The sequence below is a fragment of the Pelecanus crispus genome, chromosome 1 (assembly GCF_030463565.1).
Source record: "Pelecanus crispus isolate bPelCri1 chromosome 1, bPelCri1.pri, whole genome shotgun sequence".
In the NCBI taxonomy this organism is placed as follows: Eukaryota; Metazoa; Chordata; class Aves; order Pelecaniformes; family Pelecanidae; genus Pelecanus; species Pelecanus crispus.
The window spans coordinates 42,248,056-42,274,396 of record NC_134643.1 but is presented as its reverse complement, the minus strand read 5'-3'; the positions used below and the strand labels follow the sequence as shown (position 1 = coordinate 42,274,396).

Below are 26,341 nucleotides of genomic sequence, written 5' to 3'. Positions count from 1 at the left end.
GATACTTTTAATTAAGTGAAAAGCACTGGAAGTATTATCAACATGGACACCAAGTAACCTCATTTTCAATTTTAAGGTCACTTAAAAACACTCTATGACCACATTGCTACCCTAAAATAAATTAAAATATAGTTTTCACCCATTTCATGATTCTCTGATATTCCCAAAACAATGTAAAAAGGCTTCGGTTTCAATGAGAATCAAATAAACAAACTTAGCAAGTTACTGATGTGATAATTGCCCATATCTGAAATATAAATTGCTTTGGAAGCAGACAAAATTATTAAAGTGGTGCAAAGAATAACTGGAAGTAATGGAATGACTTCAGAAAAAGGAAGACTTAAGCTGAACACTAGGAAAAAGTTATTGACCAACAGATTTAATCAAAAGGTTTTTAAGGGGGGCAGTGTAACCCTGTAATCAGGAGCACTGAACCCAGCACTACAAAATGCACCACACGAAAGAATCTAATACTAATAGGAGCCCGGATTTGATGACCTAATATGTGTTTTCCACACCTTATACCTAAGGCACTGTAATTTTTCTAGCTGAACAGTATGCTCCTCTATTGTACTGCACAATAAAAAGCATATAACAAAATCAGATGATCATATTGAGAACAAACCAGCAATAACTTTCAATAAAAATTTCATGTTGTAGTTGAGGACTTCCTATTCACCGACAGATTTAATGTGAAACATGAATACGAACCAAACATTATTATTTCCAGGTTCATCTACCAGAACTCCATTACAAAGGCTCCCTTTTATATGGTACTTTGTATTTGCAGAAAGTGTTAAGAATTTGCATTGCCTTTTAACGAATACTGTGTAAAGTCACAGATGTAAGCCATGCTGATTACACAGTAGGATTTCATTCATTTTAACCTGAAGGCTACGATTATGCCTCTTATGAGTGCAAGAAAGGGTTTCCTGCCCCTGTAGCAAATTTCTTCAATAACATTTGCATTCAACTCAATATTACTAAACACTCGTAATGTGTTCAGTTTGAGATAAGATGGAAGAAATGTAAAATAAATTGTAATATGGGTTTATTATTAAGTTTTCTTATTGATACAAAAGTTTCTGTACACATAAAGACTCAATTATCCACCGTTAGTGAACAGAGGGTCAATACCAAATGAAAAAAAAAAAAGAAAAGAAAAAGAAAATGGAAGTACGCGTATATGTGACAGGAGATGACTACCAAATGGATTTCAGCCAAAACATTTTTTGACATGAACATGAAACTCAGCATGAATCTGCTATAGTTCTGCAATAAATCACTTTCTACAGTTATCAGTGTGTTTAGTCTATGCATCAACAACACACTCACACACAAACATACAGAATATAATCGTACAGAAGATAGGGAAGTTGTTCGTTACCACTAGTTTTCTATCCCCATTTTGAGTCTACCCAGTTTCTGCATTGTAGTGATGTGTCTTACAGATCTCCATATTATTTGGACTCCAGTTACAATACAAGCTGCAACTGTCTATGTGAACAACACAAATTCATTTTCAGTTTTGAAAAGGAATGCATGGTTTCTGACATTAATATCAAATATCTGAACACCTTCAATACCTGATGACATAGCTCATGTACAATGACCATGGTGACATCCAGCAGGTACGATATAGAAGAAATGCTTGGATCTAGCAGTATCCTTTGCTCCACAAACACACTCAGTCCCCAGTTCTCCATAGCAGCATATGGATGCTTAGGCACAGCTAACAGATCTAGAAATAGAAAAATATATGTTAACTCCTTGTGGAAGCTACTATGCTGAAGAGCTATTGTAAGTAAGGCCATAAATGATCACTGAAAGCATTTTAAATAACATACATGTAAAAATCAAAACTTCATTTCAGCCCTCTAGTAATGTTATTTAGGAAACATTAATAAAAATATTCATTTTTTATCTTATGCCACTATCTGTTCACACATGATTACCATGTTATTGCTGTAACATAGTACTTAGTATTTCTAATTGAAGTTTTCTATATAGAATCCAGCTTATTTACAATGCCTTGTTGATTTACTTCTGGGTTTGATACCACTTCTCATGTTTACTATACCAGATCAATGTAGTAACACAGACTTTTACCACGAGTATTTTTAATCTTTTCATTAAAGTGACTCCTTCATGAACATCTTACACATCAAACTGCATGTAAGGACTGACATTAAGGGGAGCACTGAAGAAATACTGTTTCATAACAACCAGAAAGCTGGCAAACTGTTCAGAATCACCAGTTCTTACAAAACAAGGCATCTTTCAGCGTGCACTATTGCTCGCATGCATCCTCTGAGAACAGGACTGCTGACAGCCACCTCTCAGCCCCACAGGCTGGAACAATGGTGCCATACACAACTTCAGGAGTATTACATCAGTTTTGTCCCCAGTAACTGACAAAATACTAGGAAGAAGATGGGAAGGTCCTTCATCAGGTAAAAAAGAAGGGCAAGGAATTTCCCTCAGTGGCATGGGGCTGAACAAGACAATATTACAATGTCTATCCATGTGTTAGAAAAATCTTACTGCAGAAAATTGAGAAGGAACTAAAATTGACTATCAGTCTGGAAATAAATCTAAAATTACAGTAAATTGACATAAGGAATAAACCCATATGCAATGCTGCTTCATGGCAAAAACATCTGAAAGAGCCCAGAAACAACTTGCATATCTACAAGAAGCCCAGTGCAACCTGTGTACAAATCAGCCAGAATTTTGGAAGCTACACTGTCACATCAGCATGGTGCTCCCTCCAGTCAAACTAATTAGCCTGGCTTCTTAATTAATTAGCCTGGCTGCCATGTTACGCTCATTTAGCTGTATTACTTCTGGTTCCAAAGCTAGTTCATTCGCAGTTAACGTAAGTATATCTAGGTGGTATTTCACCGGGTGGGATGAAAGGTCTCTGGGTTGACTTCCTAACCTGAAGAAGAAAAATTCTGACCTACTTATTCTAAATAATACTCTAAATTATATCACAGCACTGACACATCTCCTAAGTTCGGCTTGCTGATACATGTGGCGGAATTGGCTTGGAGAACAACCTGACAGCAGGAGCTCTACTTCACGATTCATAGGAAGTTGCCACTGAAATATCAGGAATGGAGGACTTGGATATATTCCAGCACTCCCAAAAAGGGCCTGCTGCAAGAAGCATAAAAATACCAGCCTTCTACTGGAAGCACAGGGAGAGTCTAGCAGCTACTTCCAAATACAAGCAAACTGAAAACATCCAAATTGCAAACAGAGACATACTACAAATGGTAAAGAATAAATATTTTATATAAAGGCAGACACTAGAACAAGAGCCTAATTAAAGAAAATAAAGCAAAAATCCAAAACATGGTGTTCAAGATTAGACATGCAAGTAAATTCAAAATCACATGCTTTCTTTTTCTTCAGTTGAAGCTCGAACTGTACTAATTTTTTAGAATAACTGCTATTTGTTATAAATGATATGCAAAACGAAACACTCTTGTCTGCTTTATAAAAAAGGGATAAGGATGAAAGAAAAGGACACAAAGGCTACTGGGTGAAATCACTGAAGTTAATGGCAAATCTTCATTAACAGGGATCTCTCCCATTCTGTAAAGAAAGCCGTAACTTCTACAGTGATTTAACTTTCCTCCAAAAGGCATCTTCAGAAGAAGAATACAGACAGACTCTGTTCTTATTTACAACCAATCAACTTTTCAGCAATTCCCCTCAAATAAGCAAAGTGACACCAAAACAGAACTATCATGAAAGTAAAACCACTTCCCTACTTTTAATTGATCCTTTTGTTTCTCTCCTTTGGGTTCATTTGTAGTTTTTGGTCTTTCTCGCCAGTCATAATGGACAGATGTTGTCAGTGTCAGCCAGTAATAAACTGGAATAACTCTGTGGAACTGGGAAACTAGGGTGAGATCTCATACTAAACACCTTTACAGGCTAATTATAGACTGTCTTTCACTATTTGTGTCATTGATATTGGTCTGCTGGTTTAGACCGATACTTTATAGCACTGACACACCAATAAAACCTTCCAATCTGATGGACGGCTAACTGCCTTGCAGGTAGACAACCGCAGAGGGATATTCTAAATCACTTTCATCTAACACAGCCCCGTTGCTCTGCAAGCCTGGAAACTCCTCTCATGCATTGGCTAATGCTTAAAGGGCTTTTCTGAACAGACAAAACAAAACGTAATAGATAACCCTGTTGGTTTCCAGAATGCTAATCCCTGCAGGTGACATGAGCATACCAATAAAGCTGAATGAATTACAAAGCATACTACAACATATGAACACACTCCTCTCTTTTCCTAGTGCAGGGTCTGATGCACCGCGCTTTAATGCCAAAGAGACTTCCTTAATCTCCAGTGACTGACGGAATGGACTCTGAACATACTCATTATCACAAAATGAGAAAACTTTTGCTTCTCTTTGTCCATGTCTAAACTCTGAATGTCCAAGTCTTGGCGTTAATTTAGAAATGAAATTCTTCAGTGGTTGGTCTTGATTGCTCCACAAATTTCTACTACCTTTAAATAAAATTCCAAACGCACCTAGTTTTGTGGTAAAAGACACAATAGCCTGTATCTTTCTCTGGGGAGTCATAAACATTTGATTTCAGAGGAACGATGTTTGATGTTCAAGTCTCAACATGAGAATTGGTATTTCCCTCGGCTTATCACACCATTAGACCACTGAAGAAGGTATCCTGTGCTCCTGGAGGCGACATCTGTTAAGGTTTTACCGTAATTTTTAAGGAGCAAGGTACAAAAGGAAGGGTGATGATGCATGTTTTGATAGAAATATCATTCACACATACTACTGCTCAAAAGTGTTCTGCACTAGCTCCAAAACGTGAACTACTGAATATGTAACAGCTTGTGTGCTTGCTGCATCCAGTTACTCTGCACACTATTTAATTAAATTCTTTGTAAAGCACTTGTGAATGGTTGATTATGTGGATATTGCTGGGGAAATAGAAATGTGTGTTATTGCTTGCAGAGAATAATATCCTCATATATCATAAAACTGTTACTTGAGATTTCCTGATACAGCAGTGCAGAGAATCCTGTGTACTGCTGGAATAATAGAGGGTTTCCACCTCTTGGCCTTCACAGAGACTGAATTCATGACCAAGAAGTAAAAACTATACAGCTAAAATAAAATCACCAGAAACGCCATCAGGACAAAAAAAACATGCTGGAACTTCACACTAGCATAGTATACTGGTACAATTATTTGAATACAAGGATAGCATTTAGATGTTTTTAAATCTATTTCTGTGTGAATCTCATGAAAAACATTTCAAGTTACAAAAACTGTACATAGTTCAACAGCTTCTTTTATTTCCAAATGCTTAATTAAGGCATCATAACTCTGTGCACTTACATCAAAATATAATTGTCTGACATTATTAGCAAGTATCATCATAGTGCAAAATACAAATTAGCAATTTAACACCTAAGTTGGTCACAAAGCAAATCAACATTTGATTTTTTTTTTTAACTTCATCTATGAACTTTGTATTGGTGCAATTTGAACTAATGATACTATTTTTCCTTTTCCCCAAGTCAGTTATAGTATTTTCTAGGCACCCTTAAAAAACATTAAATTCCCCAAACCACACAACTGGGAACATCGCTCTTGCTTTAAAGGGGTTAGAACGGAATAGGATTAAATGCAAAACAATATCCAACTCTTTCATGCAGGGTACCCTGAATTTGGGGGTCCTTCCCCTCTCCTTTATCATCCTACTCTTTTACAAACATCAAAGCACCTTTTCCACCACTGTGATTCCACTGTGTTTAACCACCTTGGTTTGAAGTCTGATGGGGTTACAGGTATAATAGACACACATCCTTACTATACTTACAAATATGAGTGTGTGTATGAACATAGACAGACAGACATCCACATGCATGAACACGCTTACTAATATTACATACTGCAATTGTATTTGGTTTAGCTGCTGGCTGAAATGTAACTGAGGACTAGATCCTGCAGAACATATGACTATTAAATTTCTAATACTCAAGGTGGAAAATAAAAAGCACCTACTGGGGGCGGAAATACCTAACTAAATGTGTGAACAATTTCTGCACATTTTCTGTTATCATACGTTGTAAGTCTCCCAAATAAATCTGAGCCCTGAAACACTGCAACTTGTAAATGAGAACATATAGTGAGAAAGAAGAATTTTCTGTCAAGCATCTTTACACATATATTTTCCTTAATAAAACCAGGAGGCACACAGAGATAAACTGTTATGAACTCCAAGTTTTTCCCTTATAATCCCTATTTTTATTACAAAAATGACACTATAAAAATAATTTGAATTTACCTACATGCCTCTCACAACGTTATTTTCATTCATTTCTTCAGAGAGGCTTTCTTCAAGATTTCAGGTATAGATTTCTTGCTACCAGGTATTTCACTTTTTTGACAAAAATTTCAACAAATTAAGAGAAAGCATGGACTAATATCAGTTTATTTTATTCTTGACAAATGAAAAGCCGAAGTATGGGTTTGCCCTTTCCTCATGCTGCATAATGCAATCAATAGCTTTATTAAATCTCTCTAAAGGTCTTGTGCAATTTCCTAAATGAATGTTGTTGTACAAAAAAAAGAACTATTTACTGAAAGAGTTTATATTTCTGCCACTCAGATTCCTTAATCAAAGCCATTTCTTTTACTAAGAATAAGTAGAAGACGCTTTACTGTAACGGAATACGATTTAATGGTTTATGCAGATTTTAAGGAACAAGCCAACTACAAAAAGGGACAGCTCTCTTTAAAAACCATTAAGTCAAACAGCATTTATTGTAAGAAATATCCAAGTTTTCTACTGATAAAGCACTACTGATAGGAGTACTTATAAGAAATATCTAAATTGGCTACTGAAAAACTTTGTTTTCTGCACTGTTTGCTTAGTATATGACAGAGAAGTTTGTGATGGAAAACCAAGTTTTCCTTGTATATACTTTCATCCCCTTACAAACTTATTGGCAGGGGGGGAACAAAAAACCCAAACATCCCAGGGCTTGGTGAAAGCTCTCTGAAGCCAACAGGAAGGTCTCCAACTGACTGCACCAGCAGAACGAAACACAACTAATCGATTTGAATATTCACCTTGAGACACTTGGAGACGCCGGATTTTCAGAAAATACTAAGTGCATGTTTCCTCAAAACTAAGCCACTTCAGCATCTCACTTTTGGCACTTAGGACCTAGGTACCCTAAATTCACTGTCTTTTAACTATTACCTTTATTTAAACTACAACTTAATAGTATTCTTCTATCTTCTCTCACTACACACAAAGTATTCAAACACACAGAAGTGGCAAACAACCTGGATGACAGCCCCACGGGAAATCTTCGACTAACGTTTCTGTTTATTGCTTATTCTGGCACCCACCGGTTTTTATCTCGGGGACTACACCACCAATATCCTTCTGTAAGCATGACACTTAACAATCCACACGGACGTTAGCCCGCAGAGTTAATGCAAAGGTCTAAAACGGTTTGCCATTATTTCAGTCAAATCAAATGGCTTGTTGCAGACCCTGAGGAGAAATCACTGACACACAGCAGTTTATTGCTGGGTTTTTCATTGCTTCTTATTGCTGTACAAAGTATTACTTAACATTAACTGACATAAACAATGGATGGATTTCCAGAGTGTTTGATACAAATAGCAGATGTTTAATGCAATGTGAATACTAAAGAATCCAAGAGGGAAAACAAATGTGGGAGAGAAAGCTGGGGAGGGTAAGGGGGGGAGAATAAGCAGTAATACAGAAAGAAAAACTTTGTTATTTTTTCAAGCAACTGAGCCTTTGACACTGGGTGATGGCTAGTTTACAGTTTAAGAAAATAAAATAGAAACCCGTTGATTTTATTTGACATGCATATTATTAAATTGCTTTCAATTTTCATAACCCCAATCTATAGATCATTGCTTTGTTATTTCAAAGTCTATCAAATGATTCAATGTTAAAATGAAAAATGAATGCAATTGCCCATTGAGGCTGAATTATGTATCATCTTGGTTGCATCGACCTCTACATGAACGATGCCTTTCTTTTAAATAACACCTGCACCGATCATTATGAATTGCTGCACAGTAACAAACAAGGAAAAAAGAAAAAATCTTTCACGAAGTTTCCTTATAAATATAAACCTTTTTTCCCAGCGCTCAGTCTAATGTGGGTATTCTAAACTCTTCTTAGACATACATTAGAACAAAGAGTTACATGGAAGAAACAGAAACAGAGACTGAAATCAGCTCAGGTTTCTGCTACTCCAAGTTACAGGGCTAGTACTGTATGTGCATCCCTCTCAGTATATACACAACAGATGAACAGAGAAAATACATTCCAACCCTCAACACCGAAAGATCTGCAGAGAGGAAAAAACAAGAAAGACTTTTGTTGCCTTCATAAATACTGTTTCTAACGTAAATACTAAGAGCATTGACATGATGGAAAATTGCCAACAGCCATTTTCCTACCACCACAGTTAATAGAGCATGAGGATTCTATGGCTGAAAACAACACGCCACTGATTACTGAGCACCTCCAGTATGAATACTGCCGCAAAGAAAATGATCAAGTGCCACTGCCATATTCCTTCCCTTCACTGCAAAACCGAGATGCAAGCACACAGAAAACTCCAGAAACCCATACTACTTAAGAATTGTAACAATGAGGTAAAATAATTCTTTTCATCTGCCATACATAAAACTGATTTGCATCACAGTAATAAAGACATTAATGTTTCCATTAGTACAACTCTCTATATACCCAGATTTACCTCTTTTATGTTTGCTTTAAAGTGAGATCATATTCACAGGTGATGAGCACAGTTTAGCAGTGAAAGTAGAAATAGGAATTTTGGGAAGACAGGCAGGTGTCTCACATTACCAGTATCTCAAAAATATGTATCGCAACATTCCACCTGGAGATAAAATTACAATATAGCTAATCGTATGCACTACAGCTGAAAGCAATGTTTTTGTGGGGACTGCATCTATTTCTCCTCTCCTCCAGAGTAAGATGAAATACAAATGGACTGCCCTGGATAGCTCCAGAGGTACTGTTTCTAGGTCATGCTGCTTATCCCAAGCCCTAAAATAAAGTTTATCTTACATTGTTATGCAAATTGTTTAGATAATATTACATTGGAGAAATTTTTACTATCTTAAAAATATTTGCTCTCCTCTTCCTGATCTGTTAGTATAAGAGTTAAAGAAGTTATCAGAACACTTTTCTGACAAAAGACAGCATGTATCTATTATTAGTTTGTTTAATCCACCAAGAAGCAATAACTTTCTGTGACATATCACAAAAAAACCATCATCCTCAATTCTAGAGAAACACGAATAACAGAGGTCTTGCTCTGTTCTCATGAAAGCCCATACTCTCCCCTCCCGACTCGTGTCCGAGAACATAACCGCTCAAACTAAGTCTTGTCACAGAATCCATATTCACCCTTACAAGAGCCTCACAGGAACACCCTGATGGACCAGTGCGACCAAAATGTGAAAGTCAAAGCTGAACTTCTTGGTACATTTAAATATCCTGCAGAGATTCAACTAAGTGAATTTACTTCTTCATTCTGTTCCAGGTCAGCACAGGCACAGTCTGCCAGCAACGTGCTGTGCAGTTACCCATCAGAGGTGAAAAATCACAGTTAAAAAGCAGGCATGCAAGATTGTGACAGAAAAAAAATCTCTACACAGTTACTCGAGATTTCTCACAGTAAAACACAGTGCCAGGGCCTGTACCTCCAAGAAGCTTCGTTTCCCTGGTGCAGGAAGGCTGAGCAATGGGCTCCGCTCAGCCCACGTCCTGGTACACGGAAGCAGGCAGTAATATGTCTCTGAATAAAGAGGGTCTTTTTAAAGCATCTTGGGCCCAGAGTCATTGCTGAACCCAACATGATTATCAGCAGGGGAAAAAAAAAAAAGGTATTAAAACAAATAAACAGGATGGAAAAGAGTAGCTGAAACCTCCACCACAGCTGAAAATCTCTCTGAGCTTGGAAAACAATGGGGAGAGATGGAAATGGTGCTTTATTCTGCACCTGGAAGCAATAGATACTAGTGAAGAGAAAGACAATAATTAGAAAGTAGCATTATTCCTGACAATTGTGGTTTCAGATATACTTGAAGTGCTTAATAGTTTCAATTAACTCAGAGAGTAGAACCCAAACATGAAAATGTGTTACAAAAATGGAAGAATACTGCAAACCATATAAAAATAAAACTCTAGAAAGATATGTTTTTCATCTGAAGTAACAAAAGAAAAGTGACACACTAAGCAGAGGCTGGTCACTGATACAAACTGAACTGTACTACTGAAGTTTGGCAAGGAGCTAACAAGAGCTGAGAACAGAAGAGGTTGTGACAGACCTGGGACAAGTACTTCAATGACAGACTCTTGGGAGACCCAGAAAGAAAGAAAAACGGAGCCTGACAAACAAGAGGAGTCATCCAGTCCAGAACAAAGTTTATAGAGATCAGACAGATCTCTGACACAGTGAGTAAGATTGATAACCCAATATCCCACCAGAAAAGAAACCCGAGACAGAAAATCCTGCAGAGCTCAGAGAACATGTGGAGCTGCACACACAATGACAGCCTGGACAAGTGACAGTCCTCTTCAGTGTGGGGGAAGAAATATCGCAAAGGTGATGGATTAAATCTCTTCACCAACGGAGTGACGATCTTGACAAAGGGAATGATGACAGCAACACCAACTCCTATTAATATTTCCTGGGTACTTTTATGATACACAAATGCCCTAGGGTATGGTACTGCTACACTTTGTTACAAAATATGATTTGTTAGTTCCCTTAAATCACATTTAAGCCAAAAGTTCAAAAATCAGTAACAAATTTTATCAATAACTTTCAAAACACACAACGCTGTAACGAATGCTTACAAAAGTTACCACCAAATAGAAAAAAAAAAAATCTATGCTTAATGTATTTACACTGATCCATACTACATCCATATTGAGCTGGCACTGAAAAGCAGGCCATCACAGCTCTGGTCTTTGTGCACACCTTATGTTTCATGTTTTCCCTATCATCGAAAAATTATTCAGAAGTTCTGGTCTGAGAATTCATCTGCAAGAGACTAATTTCTCACAGGGCACTTTCAGGTGCACGCCTCCACCCCCTCTTAGATCTTCATATTCCTGCACATCCCTTGGTTAAACCACAACAGGCTTTTACCAATCTCACCTTTGAAACATTCCTAGGATCTAAACAGACTTAACCTTTCATCCTGACTCATTCTGTTTTCCCCGTTTTCGAGACACAGTCTGTCCATTTTTCTTAATAGTGCTTGTTCACTTCCTTAGATATGCAAATATCTGTGTGTTAGACTAGAAATTATCTTCCATACTAAACTGGCTGGTAAGCAGCTTCTTACTTCAATGAGGGGATAAAAACATTTCCCCCTCCCTTTGGTAATTCATTTGCATTTTTCAGTGTGTAATGTGACCTCCACTAGAGCTTACATTCTGTATCAATCTTTACCTGCATTATACAAAGATCTAAATAGAATAAAATGTATGCAGCTCATTACTGACTACTAACTGAGAGCAGTGATGCTAACACACCAGTAATGAACCACTTTGGGATAGCAGTGGGCTTGCAGCAACTGATCCCCATTGCAGCCTCACTGCTCAAAGTCAGAGAGCAGAGTAAGACAACTGCAGGATCTAAGAAGTAAGACAACATAAAGAAGGTATGTTTTCCCTTGCTTTTGCACAAGGAAGAACCCATGTAAAATTGATGTAAAATTGGAACTTTTTTATTGCCTACAAGGGGAGATATTTTGAGAGACCATTGATGTCAAATATTTCCATGTTAGATGAATACACAAAATACTGACAGCTGCCATTTGAAAAGCTTATGCATTCATCTTGTGATGGCACAGACAGGGTATCAAGTTTTACACAGTAATGCTTCACCTGGAAAAAAAAAGGAAAAGAGTGTGGCCAGAGGCTTTAGACAACTTTGGAAAGATTAAAAAAAAAAACCAAAACAAAAAAATAGCATAAAGGGCATGCAATGGAAGTACTGTACTGGAAGTACAGAGAGCTGTTAATCATAGAATCATAGAATCATTTAGGTTGGAAAAGACCTTTAAGATCATCCAGTCCAACCATTAACCTACACTACCAAGTCTACTCTAAGCCAATCAAGGGTAGACTAGACTAAACCATGTCCCCAAGTGCCACATCTACCCGTTTTTTGACCACTTCCAGGGATGGTGACTCCACACAGGCAAACCACAAGGACAGCATTATTATCATGTCTAGCCAATAAAAAAAGATATTGAGATTCCTTGGAATAATGGATTACGTGGCCAAATTTGTGCCAAATGTAGTTTTTTTAATTAGGAACTACTGCAAGCACTACTGAGAAATTCCATTTACAGACACTGGCAAAGTCCATGAAAAGGCAACAAGAAATGAAAGAGTTAATAAAAAGATGTTCCTGTAATCCCACAGCCAATTCAGAAACAGTATTACAGGAAACATAAAACTAAATTCTCCAAGTACCTTTAATACGGTATCACTGCAGTGCCATAACATAATCACAGAATGACTGAGATTGAAAGGGACCTCTGGAGGTCATCTTTTCCAACCCCCCTGCTCAAGCAGGGCCACCAAGAGCTGGTTGCCCAGGACTGTGTCCAGATAGCTTTTGAGTATCTCCAAGGATTGAGACTCCACAATTTCTGGGCAACCTGTGCCAGTGCTCGGTAACCCTCACTGAAAAAAAAAGTGTTTCCTGAAGTTCAGAGGGAACCTCCTGTGTTTCAGTTTATGCCCATTGCCTCTTGTCCTGTCACTGGGCACCACCGAAAAGAGTCTGACTATGTCTTCCTTGCACCCTCCCTTCAGGTATTTATATACATTGATGAGATTCCCCCCTGAGCTTTCTCTTCTCCAGGCTGAACAGTCCCAGCTCCCCCAGCCTCTCCTCATAGAAGAGATGTTCCAGTTCCTTAATCATCCTTGTAGCCATTCACTGGACCCTCTCCAGTATGTCCATGTGTCTCTTGTACTGTAGAGGCCAGAACTGAACACAGCACTCCAGGTGTGGCCTCATCAGTGCTGAGAAGAGGGGAAGGATCACCTTCCTCGACCTGCTGGCAACACTCCTCCTAATGTAGCCCAGGACACCATTAGCTTTCTTTGCCTTGAGGGCACAGTGCTGGCTCATGGTCAACTTCGTGTCCACCAGCTCCTTTCTGAAAAGCTGCTTTCCAGCTGGTCGGCCTCCAGCATATAGTGGTGCATGGGGCTGTTCCCTCCTAGGTGCAGGACTCTGCACACCCCTTTGTTGAACTTCATGAGGTTCCTGTCAGCCCATTTCTCCAGCCTGTCAAGCTCCCTCTGGGTGGCAGCACAACCCTCCAGTGTATCAGCCACTCCTCACAGTTTTGTGTCACCTGCAAACTTGCTGAGGGTACAACCCTGCCTCACCATCCAGATCATTAATGAGGATGCTGAGCAGGACTGGACCCCGCATTGACCCCTTGGGTACACTGCTAGTGCCTGGCCTCCAACTAGACTTCCTACCACTAATCATCACTGGCCCAGCCGTTCAGCCAGTTTTCAATCCACCTCACTGTCTGCTCATCTACCTCATACTTCATCAGCTTCTCTACAAGGATCTTACGGGAGACAGTGACAAAAACCTTACTGAAGTCCAGGTAGACAATATCCACTGCTCTTACCTCATCTACCAAGCCAGTCATTTCACTATAGGTTATCAGGTTGGTCGAGCAAGACTGCCCCTTCATGAATCCATTCTGACTGCTCCCAATCACTGTCTTGTCCTTCATGTGCCAGCAAATGGTTTCCAAGATTAGTTGTTCCATCACTTTCCTGGAGATCAAGGTGAGGCTGACTGGCATGTAGTTCCCTGGGTCCTCCTTCTTGCCCTTCTTGAAGACAGGAGCGACATTTGCTTTCCTCAGATACCTGTCCCAATTATCGTGGCCTTTCAAAGATAATCAAAAGTGGCCTCACAATGACATCAGCCAGCTCCCTTAGCATTCATGGCTGCACCCCATCCAGGTACATACACTTATGCATGAAAACAACACATGGTTAAAACTAGAGACCATTGTTATGGGCACTAACAAAAATTTGGAAGTCAATATTCAAGCAGAGAAGGAACTTCTACAATATAGCATAGATAACCTGCTTCAAAGAGATCTTGTTTTTTGTTAAAAAAAGGTGACAAAATCACCCCTTATTCCTAGAAGATACAACAGAGATTTTTTGTGTGTGTGTGTGTGTTACAAATGTATGAATCCTAGTTCAAATCTTTGTAATTTAACAAATCAGACAAGTGCTCTGGATTAACTGACAGATAGGCAGGGAACAAAATCCAGAGCTAGACAGTGTCTATACCAACAACAAAAAGGTTGTTATCAGAGAAAATATGGCCTGTGACTGCCAGAGAACTGAAGCCTTTAGAAAGTAATCAATGCTTTTAGGATAGGATGGCCAAGGCAGCATATCGCTGTCACTCCAGACAAGTATTTACTGAGGATAAAGAGGCACACTTTCTACAGTTCCCTAAAAGAATGAAGAAATAAGGAAAGTAATTAGGCAATCAAAAAAACCCTAAGCAATCACTCCTGAGACACCACAATGAATTAACCATCTCTGTGTAGGCATAATACCAGTATTATGGTAAACTCATAAATTTGAGCAAATTCATTGTACACATTTCCTAAGTTTGTCTTCTGAGTATGGTTAAAAAACTGGTTAAATGATTGCTGAATTTATATCATCTGAATGTCCTTGTTATGCTTTTATTACGTTTTAAGAAAAAAGACCAGACAGTGGGAACTTTAGCAGTAAGTAGTTCTGCTTCCCAAACAAAATTATTACAGTCAGGGACTCAGTCTAAGTCCGTGCTCTGGTCAGAAGAGTAAGTTCTAGACACATCTGTGCAAACGGGCCATCCTGGATTTAACGTGATGCACACAACACACTTCCACATTCAAACCCATAGGCAAGGTGCTGCTTCTAAGGAATTTTTTGGCAAATCAACGCTGAAGGCTATATGGCTCCCAGCTGAAGCTATAGGTGGAGCCAGGGTCTCTCTTCTTCACTCTTCTTTATACTCTTTACCAACCTCATTTTCCTAGGGCTGAGACCTGACCCACAGGAACTCCACCTCATGTTAGAGACTTCAGTGCAAGCTGGCTCTGTAGCCTGTGAGCATGGTCCTCCTCTCATGACCTCTCTCTTCTAGCACAGTCCCCAACACAGCATTCCCATTTGGGGACCCCACTCCAGACCCATTAAGACAGTATTGGTCAGCTCTTGACAAGGAAACAGGCTTGGAGGGAGGTCAAGCCAGGCAGGATAATAAAGACCCAGGAATGAGAGTATTACAACAAATAAAGCAATAGTATCAACATGTAATAATCTGTAACGTAGAACTACCTACATCTGGAGTTGCAATACAACCATTCTGTTGAGGTACCACCCATTGCTGCTACCTATGGGGTATGAATTAAACCAGTTTCTTCAGTCAATATGTCCTTTTTGACTTCTGAACTAATAAATCTCACCCCCTCAAATTTAATTCTTTAACATAAACTGAAAAAGGACAGTCAAGTTTTCTGGTTTTTCAACTCTATGTTGAACAAATCATGGAACTAAACAATATACATCAACATAAATAAAACTTTATTCTCCCAATAGCACAAGAAGCTGTAACTACCCAAAACTGATACAACACTTCAACATTTTTTTTATGGGGTTTAGCAAATTACATTTTCAAATTTAGTAGTCTGTCATTCTTTAAGACTTCAGTGGAATGGTAAACTGTTTCAATATTACCTCAAAATTAAATTAGCACAAAAGAACCCAGGTCAGTCAGGCCCCCAAAAATCCGCTACAACTTACAATCTGAGTTCAAAAGAGAATATTTTATGCTTAAAATCTCATTTAAACTTTGAAAAATCTGATTTAAATTATGTTTTAAATAACAGCATTTTGTATATTTTTACTAATATATTTTCTGCAAAATATCTTTCTGTTAGTGTGCACATTCTACTCGAAATGTTACTTTGGAGTAAACGCAGAATTCTTGTCACATCCAAATGAAATTTTTTTTTTCTGTACTCAACAACCATAAGAACTGCAGACAAACAAAGAGGCTATTCCTACTTCTTCTTCAGATATTTTGTGTTTTGCAAATTTCAGGGTGATGACCAAAGAGCTAAGCAGGCAGCTTCGAACACCAGAAAAGCACTAGCTTGAGCTAAAAAAAGACTGGATTACTTCTGAAAAAATGAAGATTCAGTGCTGATGGAACTGAAAGACCCTGCCTCAGAGTACCAAGAAATGCAGTGGGAATAGCTGAAAAGTATTGCCAGAAGGCTTGAGAGACACAGTTGAAATAGATGAGAAACACACGACAGAGAAACTGAGAAACAAGTCAAAGAAATGAAAAATTTGCCTGAGACAGCCAGTAAGGGCCTAGAAGCTGAGGAAATGTTGCCAAAGGGACTATGAATATAAACAGGAGAAACATTTTGAGACGATGAAGAAAAGAAGCAAATGAACGCAGAAAGAGAATACAGCTTAATCCTGAGTACGTTATTTAATTACATTTATTTGAACACACCTTGCTCGGACACATCTGCAATTCCTCAGACTCATTCCAATAAGGTTTTGTATATCTTCAATGCACAGAACAAGAGGAAACAAAAAACCTATGGAAAAACCCATCTTTTCCACTTTTCAAGTATAAAGAGTTGAAGGAGCTGAAGGTTCATGAGGTACTGAAGTAACTCACTTCAGCAACCATTTGGTTATTAACTAGAGATGTCAACGCTTCAGACATTCATGCACTTGCCTTTCTGAAGAACTTTATGTAGCCACAAGGGCTGCAGAGAAGTTCTCGGAACTCTGGAAATGAATAAAACCTTGGGAAAACTGTAGCTTGAGGATTACTGAAGGAATAGCTTTACATGGTGAAGTTGTATTCAAGATCAAACTATATACACAAAAGGCAGTGACAAAGAGAATTCAATGACCGCGTGAGCATCAAAGATGTTGAAGGAAAAAACTGCAGTTAAATAAGCTGAACTAGTTTTAAGATGACACAAAAAAGAAATGTGAGTAAAGTGAAGGTAAAGCAGGCAGAAATTCAGTACGACCAATTACACCTACCAGGTAACAGAAGCTGAGAACCTTCCTGATCAGCCCTTTTATTGGCAACAAGAAACAGACTAAAAGAGATGTAGCATGTTCTTCTCCTAAAAGAGTACTACTTGTCTAAGTACAATCTTGTCTATGCCCCATGTTCTAATGTGGCACTGCAAAGCCAGGGAGATAAATGTCTTCTTTCAGTACTACTAGCCCACTGAATACATAAACTTTTCCAATTATACAGAAATCAGAATGGCTTCCCCGAGTAGAATTTCATTCCCTGCATCATAGATTTAAACATTAAAGTTATATTAAAGTTATATTAAAGAACCATAACAAAGATAGGTTCACAAACCTCATCTAAACTTGATAACCTATGAATAATTTACATTAAAATAATATAGTTTTCATTTCACAGTGTTTCTACGACTTTTCTCTTTTAGAATCATAATTTTTCCATACCATCTTGCTTCATTATTATTTACAGAAAAAACAGTTTCTGATCATTCCACTTAAAAGAAAAAGAATCCAATTAAAGATTTTGCTGCATCAGTAACATTTGATGAAGACTATGAAAGAGCATAAAGGCTTTTCTTGTCAGAAAATGTAAGAATAACTTGCATTAAATGAGTATTGCAAAGTCTACTACAGGAAAGAGAATAATGTGCTAGATGTTCAGTATAATGGAAGGCACAAAAGAACAACTGGTATGGCATCAGGATTTAACAGTCCTTGCATCTAGAAAGTCTTTTTGTTCTGGCTCCTATCAACACAGTTCAGACTACACATATAATTTAATGTGCACCACGGGAGTGTTCTTAAAAATCTTAATAATACCATGCAGAGAACCACCACAGTCCTCTAGTGAACTTGGCAAGCCAGCACCCCAAGTCACCAAATCACCTGCACTGGAAGTATGCAAGATTCACACTGATGTCTGTGAACCAAGTTCTCCTTTCTACTGAAGACATCATCTTCTCCTTCTAAAGACAGACTATAAAACAGCCTGAATGAAACTGTTTTCCTGTGGTTCCTGGTCCCTTTTCAGTGCTGGAACAACATATAACAGTGCTGGTTCAAATGTAAAACAGATTCAAAAGGACTAAGGACTTGCTTAAAGCAAATGATTAAGTATGTGGAAGATCAAAGCCTAGCACTTCACTGACATCTGAGAATGCAAATGAGAGATGCAGAAGAGGATGAAGAAAAACAAAGGAGAATTGGAGGATTCTTTCTTGGTGCAAGCATTAAAAATCTACTGGTTTAAATTAAACAATGACAATTATATCAGTGGAGGAACCCTCTCCTTATCTCATGGCTTTACCTGATGAAAGGCACATTATAGTATTTCTGTAAGAAGACAGTTTGTTTTTTCATGCTATTATTTTGATGCACCCTGAGAAGATATTTTGCTCTTAAAGCCAATTTTGTTCTCTCTCATTTAGCAAACATTGATTTTTTTCCCCCTGTCTGCACTTCAAATAGAGCTAAAACAAGCAAGGCTGGTTTTAATACCTTCAAAGGTGCTGAACCTCCTCTGGCTATCTGGAATAAAAATCCACAGCTGTGACTAGTTCTTTATGGATATTCCAATCCCAATTTTCTTCTTCTTCAAAGCTTCAATAGCTGTTTAAAAGATGTACAATGCATCCTTCTTCAAAGATGACAGGAGAGGTACTAGCACTTTGCATTACCATACATGATCTCAGTATATTCCTTGCTGTCTGCTCTGCCTGGGAGTTCAGCTTGATGTCAGCTTGCAGGTATTACAGTGATGACCAAAGATAGTCATCCACAGAGACAAATTACTAGGACCTTCAAGAATACCAGCTACCCTGCCAGCAAGAAAACATGAAACACATATTTATCAAAAGGCACTTTTGTCTCTTGCCACAGCTATACACTACACAAGGAACTGCTATTTCATTTACAAGTGAATATTCAGTGTTGCAGCAACAAGACAAATTTCAGTGAATGGAGTAATATGCTTGACAGAGAGTTGAAGAACAAGATTATAACCTGCCCTTTCAAACTTCAGCACTTGAAATAACCAATGGAAAACTTCAGAAGCATCAGACAAAAGATGAATAATCTCAACCATCACTTTAAGATCCAGAAGAGCACATTCATTCATTTGGTATTTAGTGTCCTAGACACTCACCTTTTTCCACAGACATTCTGTCATAATTTCATATTAATTATTTTGTGTAATAAATGCATGTGTTAGCTTCATTTGAAAACAAATGTCCAAACACAATGAATTCATTGTATGCAATCTATAATACATAGACATACATGGATTATAAAAATATATTCTAGCAACTAATGAAAAAAGGCAAGGAACCCTCATGATAACAAAAGTTATCACAGAATTTTGCTACTTAGTCTATACAGTAGAAGTCCCTCTGACAGTTGCAAAAGCTGTCATTCCTAGAGATTCCACCTCATGACATGTTTTTTCAGACTCAGAGAAATATCTTTACTTGTATCACGATGCAATCTGATCACAATAGTACTGCTGAAATCACAGGTAAGGGAGCACGTCTCCAGGCACATGAATCCCTGTAATGACTTCTCCACTTGGCCTGCAGAAAATCCAAGCTTCTCCAGACATTCTGGCCTCCCCGCAGCTCTCACTGTCAATTCTAGCGTATCTCTTCCAGCTCATATTATTTGTTAACTCCTCCCCTCCTAGTACTTTAATGATACTTCCCTCTTGATCAAACCCCTTTATTCCCTTTTTGCCCATATCAGAGCACTGCCTTTCACCACCCTTAGGCGTATTTCACTACTTTGATTTACTATGTTTGGATGCTGAAGGGGACTAAAGAGAAAACTGAAGAGAGAACTGAACCTTGCGTCACTCCACAAGAAAGAAAAGTAGGGACGTCATCACTCCTCAAAACCCGCCCGTGTATGAGCTTTATCAGCCTTTCTTACGCAGCACCAGCGATTGCATGTTTTTGCCGCCCTGTTAACGTATCACACTGATGTGCCAGGAACTTTCCGCTAGGTCACACTGGCACAGGTCCATAGTATTTTTTTCTGATCTAGTCTACTGAATGAGCTATGATCAGCTTACCAAGCTCATATGGGAAATTACCATTTCCAGGTACAATGAAAATTAAGATCTCTTGGTCTCTCTTTCTTTGCAGCTTTTGAGGTTTTACCTTTTGTACTAAAGGTTTTGAGTATGCTGCAAGCAGTTGGGAAGTATTTTGTGGCTTCTTCTGAACTATAGGACTATTAAGTAGTCACCTGCAACTGAAGGTGGCTAGATTCATTTATTTAATTGGTTTCTTACAGGCCTGATAATTTTCTATCCCTCTCTCTTCCTCCAGCACAGGATATCAGAAAACTACACACGTATCTGTGATCAGATTTGAGGTTGAAGGTTACACATTGATGCTGACACAAAACTATAATTACCTGCCACTTCCTAGACTTCATACTCTGTCGAGGCCTACTTTGTTTTCAGCGGCCTACTGACTTTGCAGGAGTCTGTGTGTTATTTTGGTTGAAGCAGGACCACTGTTCGTTCTTCTTCCTTGCAACATAATGTGTCTACAAGAGCGGTCCTGTTGCAATGTGCTTTTTCTTGGCTCTTTTTGTCAAGGTTCCGTATAGGTACGTGTATAAAGCTAGTGCTGATGAAGGAGAAGAGCGCTCAGGAAAAACACCAACTTAGCACATACTTGAAGCAGCGTTCGCCTGCACAGTTCCAGGCAACATCTATCTTCCCTTGGCAGCGAAGCCACCTGATGCAGAGCTGGGTCTGCCAGCCCACATAGGAAATATGTTGGAGGTGATTGAACGGCTCGCCCAAATATGCTGAACCAGCAGGCACTGCCATCTCATTGTAATTTTGCATCAATAAATCAACAGTTAAAAGGCATATAATACGAGGTGACTTGAAGTGGCTGTCATTAATTACGTTCTGTCTTTTGCTTAGTAACCACCACAACACAGTCTTCAATAAAACTAATCCTAATTACAGTTTGACAAGTTTCCCAAATTATGCTTATGATTTATTTTAGCATGACAGTTTTGGAAACTACAAGAGCTGTTCATTTCCTTTTTATTTCACAAGTATATCAAGCAGAGGTACAGTCAGAGATAAACAAACACATAAAAAGCGCCATTTGAACCTCCAGGAACCAGCAAAGCCAGTGCTAGAAGACACTAGTGTACCACAAAAATATTAAAAATTAAATTTGTAGTAACTACAGTAACAGTTTCAGAAACTGATAAAAAGGTGGCAACTTCCTTCTGATCTTGTATTGAAGCAAATTATTCAAAAATTCTCTTCTGTACTTTACTAGCGACTCTGTAAAAAAGTATTTTATCTGTTTTAAACCAATCTCCTACCACTTTCAATGAGCGCCACATGTAGTAGTGTCCCTTGCAGGATCTGATGAACTGTAGTTCTGCATGAATTCATTTACAGATTTATTTTTCCCTTTAATAAACTCTCTGCGAATAGCCCCCTTAATAATATATTTTGTACTGTCAAAGTCCAACCAGTTTTGGATAAAAATAGGGGGGACTAGAAAGAAGGGAGAAAGAGAGTTACAAGTAATTTTTAATTTTAAATTCCATTTCTCAGAATAATTATCTAAATTACTTCAATGTTGCGAAATACACTTTTCTTTGTTGCTAGCCTCCTTTTCTCCTGAAAACAACAGAATAAAAAAGGATGTTACTGTATTAGTCCAGTTTACAAAAAATGTTCAGGACAAAATGTTACAACAGGGGAAAAAAGAAAATCAGCCTTCACTGCTGAAAGGCACAGCCAAATTTGGAGAGCTGTGTCTATGTAACATAACTTTATAAACTCTTAATAGTTAGCTTATCAACTGGAGTTCTAAAACTCCTATAAACAGGACTGGAACCTTCTTCTCCAAAGCAGTTTTTCTGCAAAAATGGCAGTCAGAATGAAATAAAACTTTTAAATTCATGTGTTACAAGCAGAATTTCATAATCACACTTCCAAATCACGAGTATGCAGCTAATGAAGGAAGTGTCAACATCTTTTGTATTCTCTGGTCACCCATACCTGGCACTGTTCCTGGGAAAGGCAGAATCCTTGAATTAGCTCACACCTGGCTGCTGTTCTGCTCTCAGCTTTGGTAGAAAATGGCTTAATTATTAAAAAATGAAAGACAAAATATTATCTCTGCCTTGAGTTTGAAGCGTATATACACCAGCCTTTTCCATACATTTTTGCCTTTAGCTGACATTAGTCCTAGTACGGCATATGCTGGAAAAAATTTATATAGCTCTGGCTGCATAGCTTGAACTCTAAAGACTGATTCCTGAGAAGTATCAGCCTCAAAGAACACTAATGCTCTTAATGCCTTACAAGGAGATTGCAAGAAACTTGCAGGACCAGGCTTCTTTTCTCAGCAACCTGCTCACACCAGTGCAAAGGCTCTGAGTATCACTCCCTGCTCGGTTTGCATTGATCCTCAGCTGTTACCTGGGTCATCGCAGATAATGCCAATTATAGGGGCCCCAGACTCCGGCAGCGTTTGCTGAGGAGCCTCTGCTTGATCTCACTCCCAGCACAAGGAGGCTGGCACACCCCATGATCCAGAATGAAGCAACAGATGGGAAGGAGGGGAGAAGAAACAGAATCAAAGCTGTTCCATGCTGTTTGCTCAGAGGTTGCCAAAACAGGCACTGACAGCCACTAGCCATAGGGAACTGAGGATAGCTTAAGTCCTAATTTCTCAGCAGGTGCAAAGCATGCAGCTAGCATTTTAAAACAACCCCCTAGGAAACCCTCCATTTTTTTCCCCTCTCCCTTCCTTTTTTCTTTTTTTCTTTTTTTTTTTTTTTTTTTAAACAGTTTCATCCCCTAACAAACAAAATTGCCAGTGGCTTTCAACTTACAGCAAGAACCCAGAGGCAACTCATGAGTACTTTGTGAACAACACTAAGCTGTAAGCCAAAGAAAAAAGGCTTCCATTTATAGTTTAAAAAAAAAAAAAAAAGTTGTTTTCTCTGCAAAACAGGCCTAGGAAATGTAAAGTGATGCAATTGGGTCCCTAGGGCCTGCAAGAATGTAAGAGTTCTCCTTCTGTTCCAGGCACTGCAGATCTTTCTTTGCCTTGCTCTGTCCCCCCTCCCACATGTACACATTTGTATTATATTTCATTTATGCTTGGCATGTGTGTCTCAGAAATCACAGAGAATGACCCTGTATGCTCCGGTGTGCAGACGTTCCCTTAACACAGGCATTACATGGCAAAGACTTTCTCCCTCATTACCATTGGTCACTGGGGGACACTTCTCCCAAATCAATGAATCAAAAACTATTCAATGCCATATAAGTGGAGAAGCATCTTTTTTACACTCTTGAATTTGGGAGCTTGGGTACTTTATTGATAGGGTACTCCAGTACCCCATTTTTAAGGACTATTACAAGCAATAGGGAGTATATTGATGCTAGCTAGTTAGTTTTAGGTCAGCCTTAAATCGAGTTAAAGTGAAACATACAAACTCATTTTCTAAATTCAAGCAGCAGTTTACACAGTTAAAAAAAAACTATAATGATGATTTAAAGAGAAGAAAGAAGAATCCTTCACATGCCAGTCTCTTCTCTCATTTCCCCATCTTCTGCCAAAAACCTTGTATTTGTATACTTCAACCCAGACAGGAAGAAATTTAGTATTTCCACCCATCATCTTGCCATGTCCTGCTTTGCAAGTGCTAACATGTGAGGTGACGCACAGTGTTAGCTGCCTGGACTGACAATGAGTGAACCCTCCACAAGTTATTTCCTATGAGGCATAAGACTCCTTTCACCAGAGCAGGAACCATTCCATACTCATAGCCTGATGCTGATTGAAACACGTTAATCTCTCTTATTTTATAGAGGTACACAGGGGATGTGGTGACCCACACAAAAGGCAAACTGTCTTTTTACTGACACCAGCTATGGTGGTAACGAGTCTCTTTGGGATGATAATGAGTTTGGGATGAACCGACCTTAATCCTGTCTGGAAGGGTACATTGATACCCTAATGACTATCTTAAACTGACTTTGCACCCAGAATTAGAAAATGCAATCCCTCATCCCCTCCGGTGACCATGTAACTCTTGCATCTTGCTTTACCCAAATGCTTCAGTGAGTAGCACCACTGGGAATGAACAGTTGTAAAAAACCCACAGCTCAAGATTCTCCCTTTTTTCAGCTGTTAGCCTCTCTCTCCCTTCTGCCCTTCCATCCCTGTCAATCAGCAGCTGTATTATGTGCTGAAGCAAGAGGGTTTACATTTCTTACAAAGTCTCAGATAATCTACTGTAAATGAATGCTTTTATTCATCTGACTCTCTTCCTTTTCACAATACCTGCAAGGTTCCGGCCTTGATGAGAACTGGAAGCACCAGGTTTTACAAATGAATCTGCCTCCCCAGCCACAGTGTGGATTTTCTAAGACCCAGCTCTGGGAAAGAACTGCCTGTAGTAAAGCTGGCCATGGCCCCTATCAATACATGAAAAAGAAAGAAACTGAGTGGATTTGGGAACGATGTGGAACTGACATAGTCTGAAAAGGAGAAGTAATACGGTACCTAGAGAATACCCACTTAAATCAGTATTGTAGTACCCCACAAAATAGAAACAACATGACTGATACAGTTACTGTTACTTCTGGACCTGAGTTGCAACATCTAATTTAAGTGCCAAAAATAGGACATCTGGATTTTGTCTTTAATGTTTTTTAAGTAGCTAGTGGTCCTAGGAGGAAATAGGTTACCATGTCATGCCTAAATTGTCAGACTTTCTTTCGATTACCAAGAGCCCCTTTTCTCTGACTTATTTCTCCCTTCTGCTCCAGGCCTAAGGTATGGCACTAAGTCAGAAGGTTTTACTTCAAACCAATCAACTATCACATAAGGTCTAGGTTCAGTCTTTCCTACTTGCACATTTTCCTTCCTGCCCACTCCTTACAGACCAATGATAGCTATTGAGTCCAAGTAGTAAACAGCTCTTTGTTCATAGACAGCTCATTCATTCCTGTACCAAGTCAGGATACATTTACTGTGGAAGAAAAAACAAAATTGTATGTACAATGTTTTATAAGGTATGTTTTGAAATTAATGTTTTAATTTTCTTCCAAAAAGTAGTGTAAAATTAAACACACAAGGCCACAACGAACTTGGAGAAACTAGACATGAAGAATCCTCAGTCACTGCAACTAGAATTCAGACTCAGAAAGATTCACTTCTGTCAAGACATTCTAAATCGACAATATTTTCTGGTAGGAACATCAGAAGCAGAAGACTTTAGACATATTTAAACTGGAGCTTGATGAGCTGCTGACATAGCTTGCAGTCAAACACAAAAGTAGGACTGGGTGCAATGACCCAGGAGGTCCCTTCCAGGCTGTGTCCCCAACTACTTTATGCATTCTGTCAACCTGGCCCTAACAATCCCTGCATTTTCTCCTATTTAGAGTGGTCTCACAGCAAGTCAATTTCTACCCCTGTGAAAATAAGTCTATTTATTTATAGCAGGTGTACCAGTTATCTTTCTGGGGTTGCTGCACAACAGCATTTGAGAAGAAATCTCAATTTTTTGGAAGAGTAGTGGTACTTAGAGACATACAGCTATTACTGTTCACTTTTGCTTGCTTCTCAGTCACTTATTCGAAGGATGTCAAGATCACATGTGTGCCAAGAAGAGTTAACTGAAAATATTCTTCGCCCTTTCGGAAACCTGATACCAAAAGGGCAGTTCTGCATGTTTCCTCTAACACACAGTACAAGAAGTAACAGCTTTGAATCTCAAGAACCTGACCCATTCTGGACCTGAGTTGCAACATCTAATTTAAGTGCCAAAAATAGGACATCTGGATTTTGTCGTTAATGTTTTTTAAGGAGCTGTATGTATGCTGGACTCAGGTCCAGCATACATAAACCACATGTATGCTGTGGAAGCACACATGGAAAGCAGAGAGAAGTATTACTAAAGAATGTTACCATCACTTGACTTTTCCCACAATTAACATGGAGAAAAAACACTGTCCCCCATCCTTGAGAGAGAGTTTGGAATGCTTATGCAAGCACTGCAGAAGTGAAGTATTAAAAACTCTACTTTTGCCTTTTTCGATTCCTTTCTT

At 38.7% G+C, this 26,341-nt stretch overlaps 1 protein-coding gene across 1 annotated transcript in view; it reads right to left on the bottom strand.

Annotated features, from left to right (window-relative positions):
• TRHDE (thyrotropin releasing hormone degrading enzyme) overlaps nucleotides 1-26,341 on the bottom strand; it is a 210,334-nt gene that overhangs the window by 124,574 nt on the left and 59,419 nt on the right. The window contains exon 4 of the mRNA XM_075707003.1: nucleotides 1,587-1,741. Within this exon, the coding sequence (XP_075563118.1) occupies nucleotides 1,587-1,741 (155 nt within the window). The remainder of the gene's footprint in view (nucleotides 1-1,586; nucleotides 1,742-26,341) is intronic.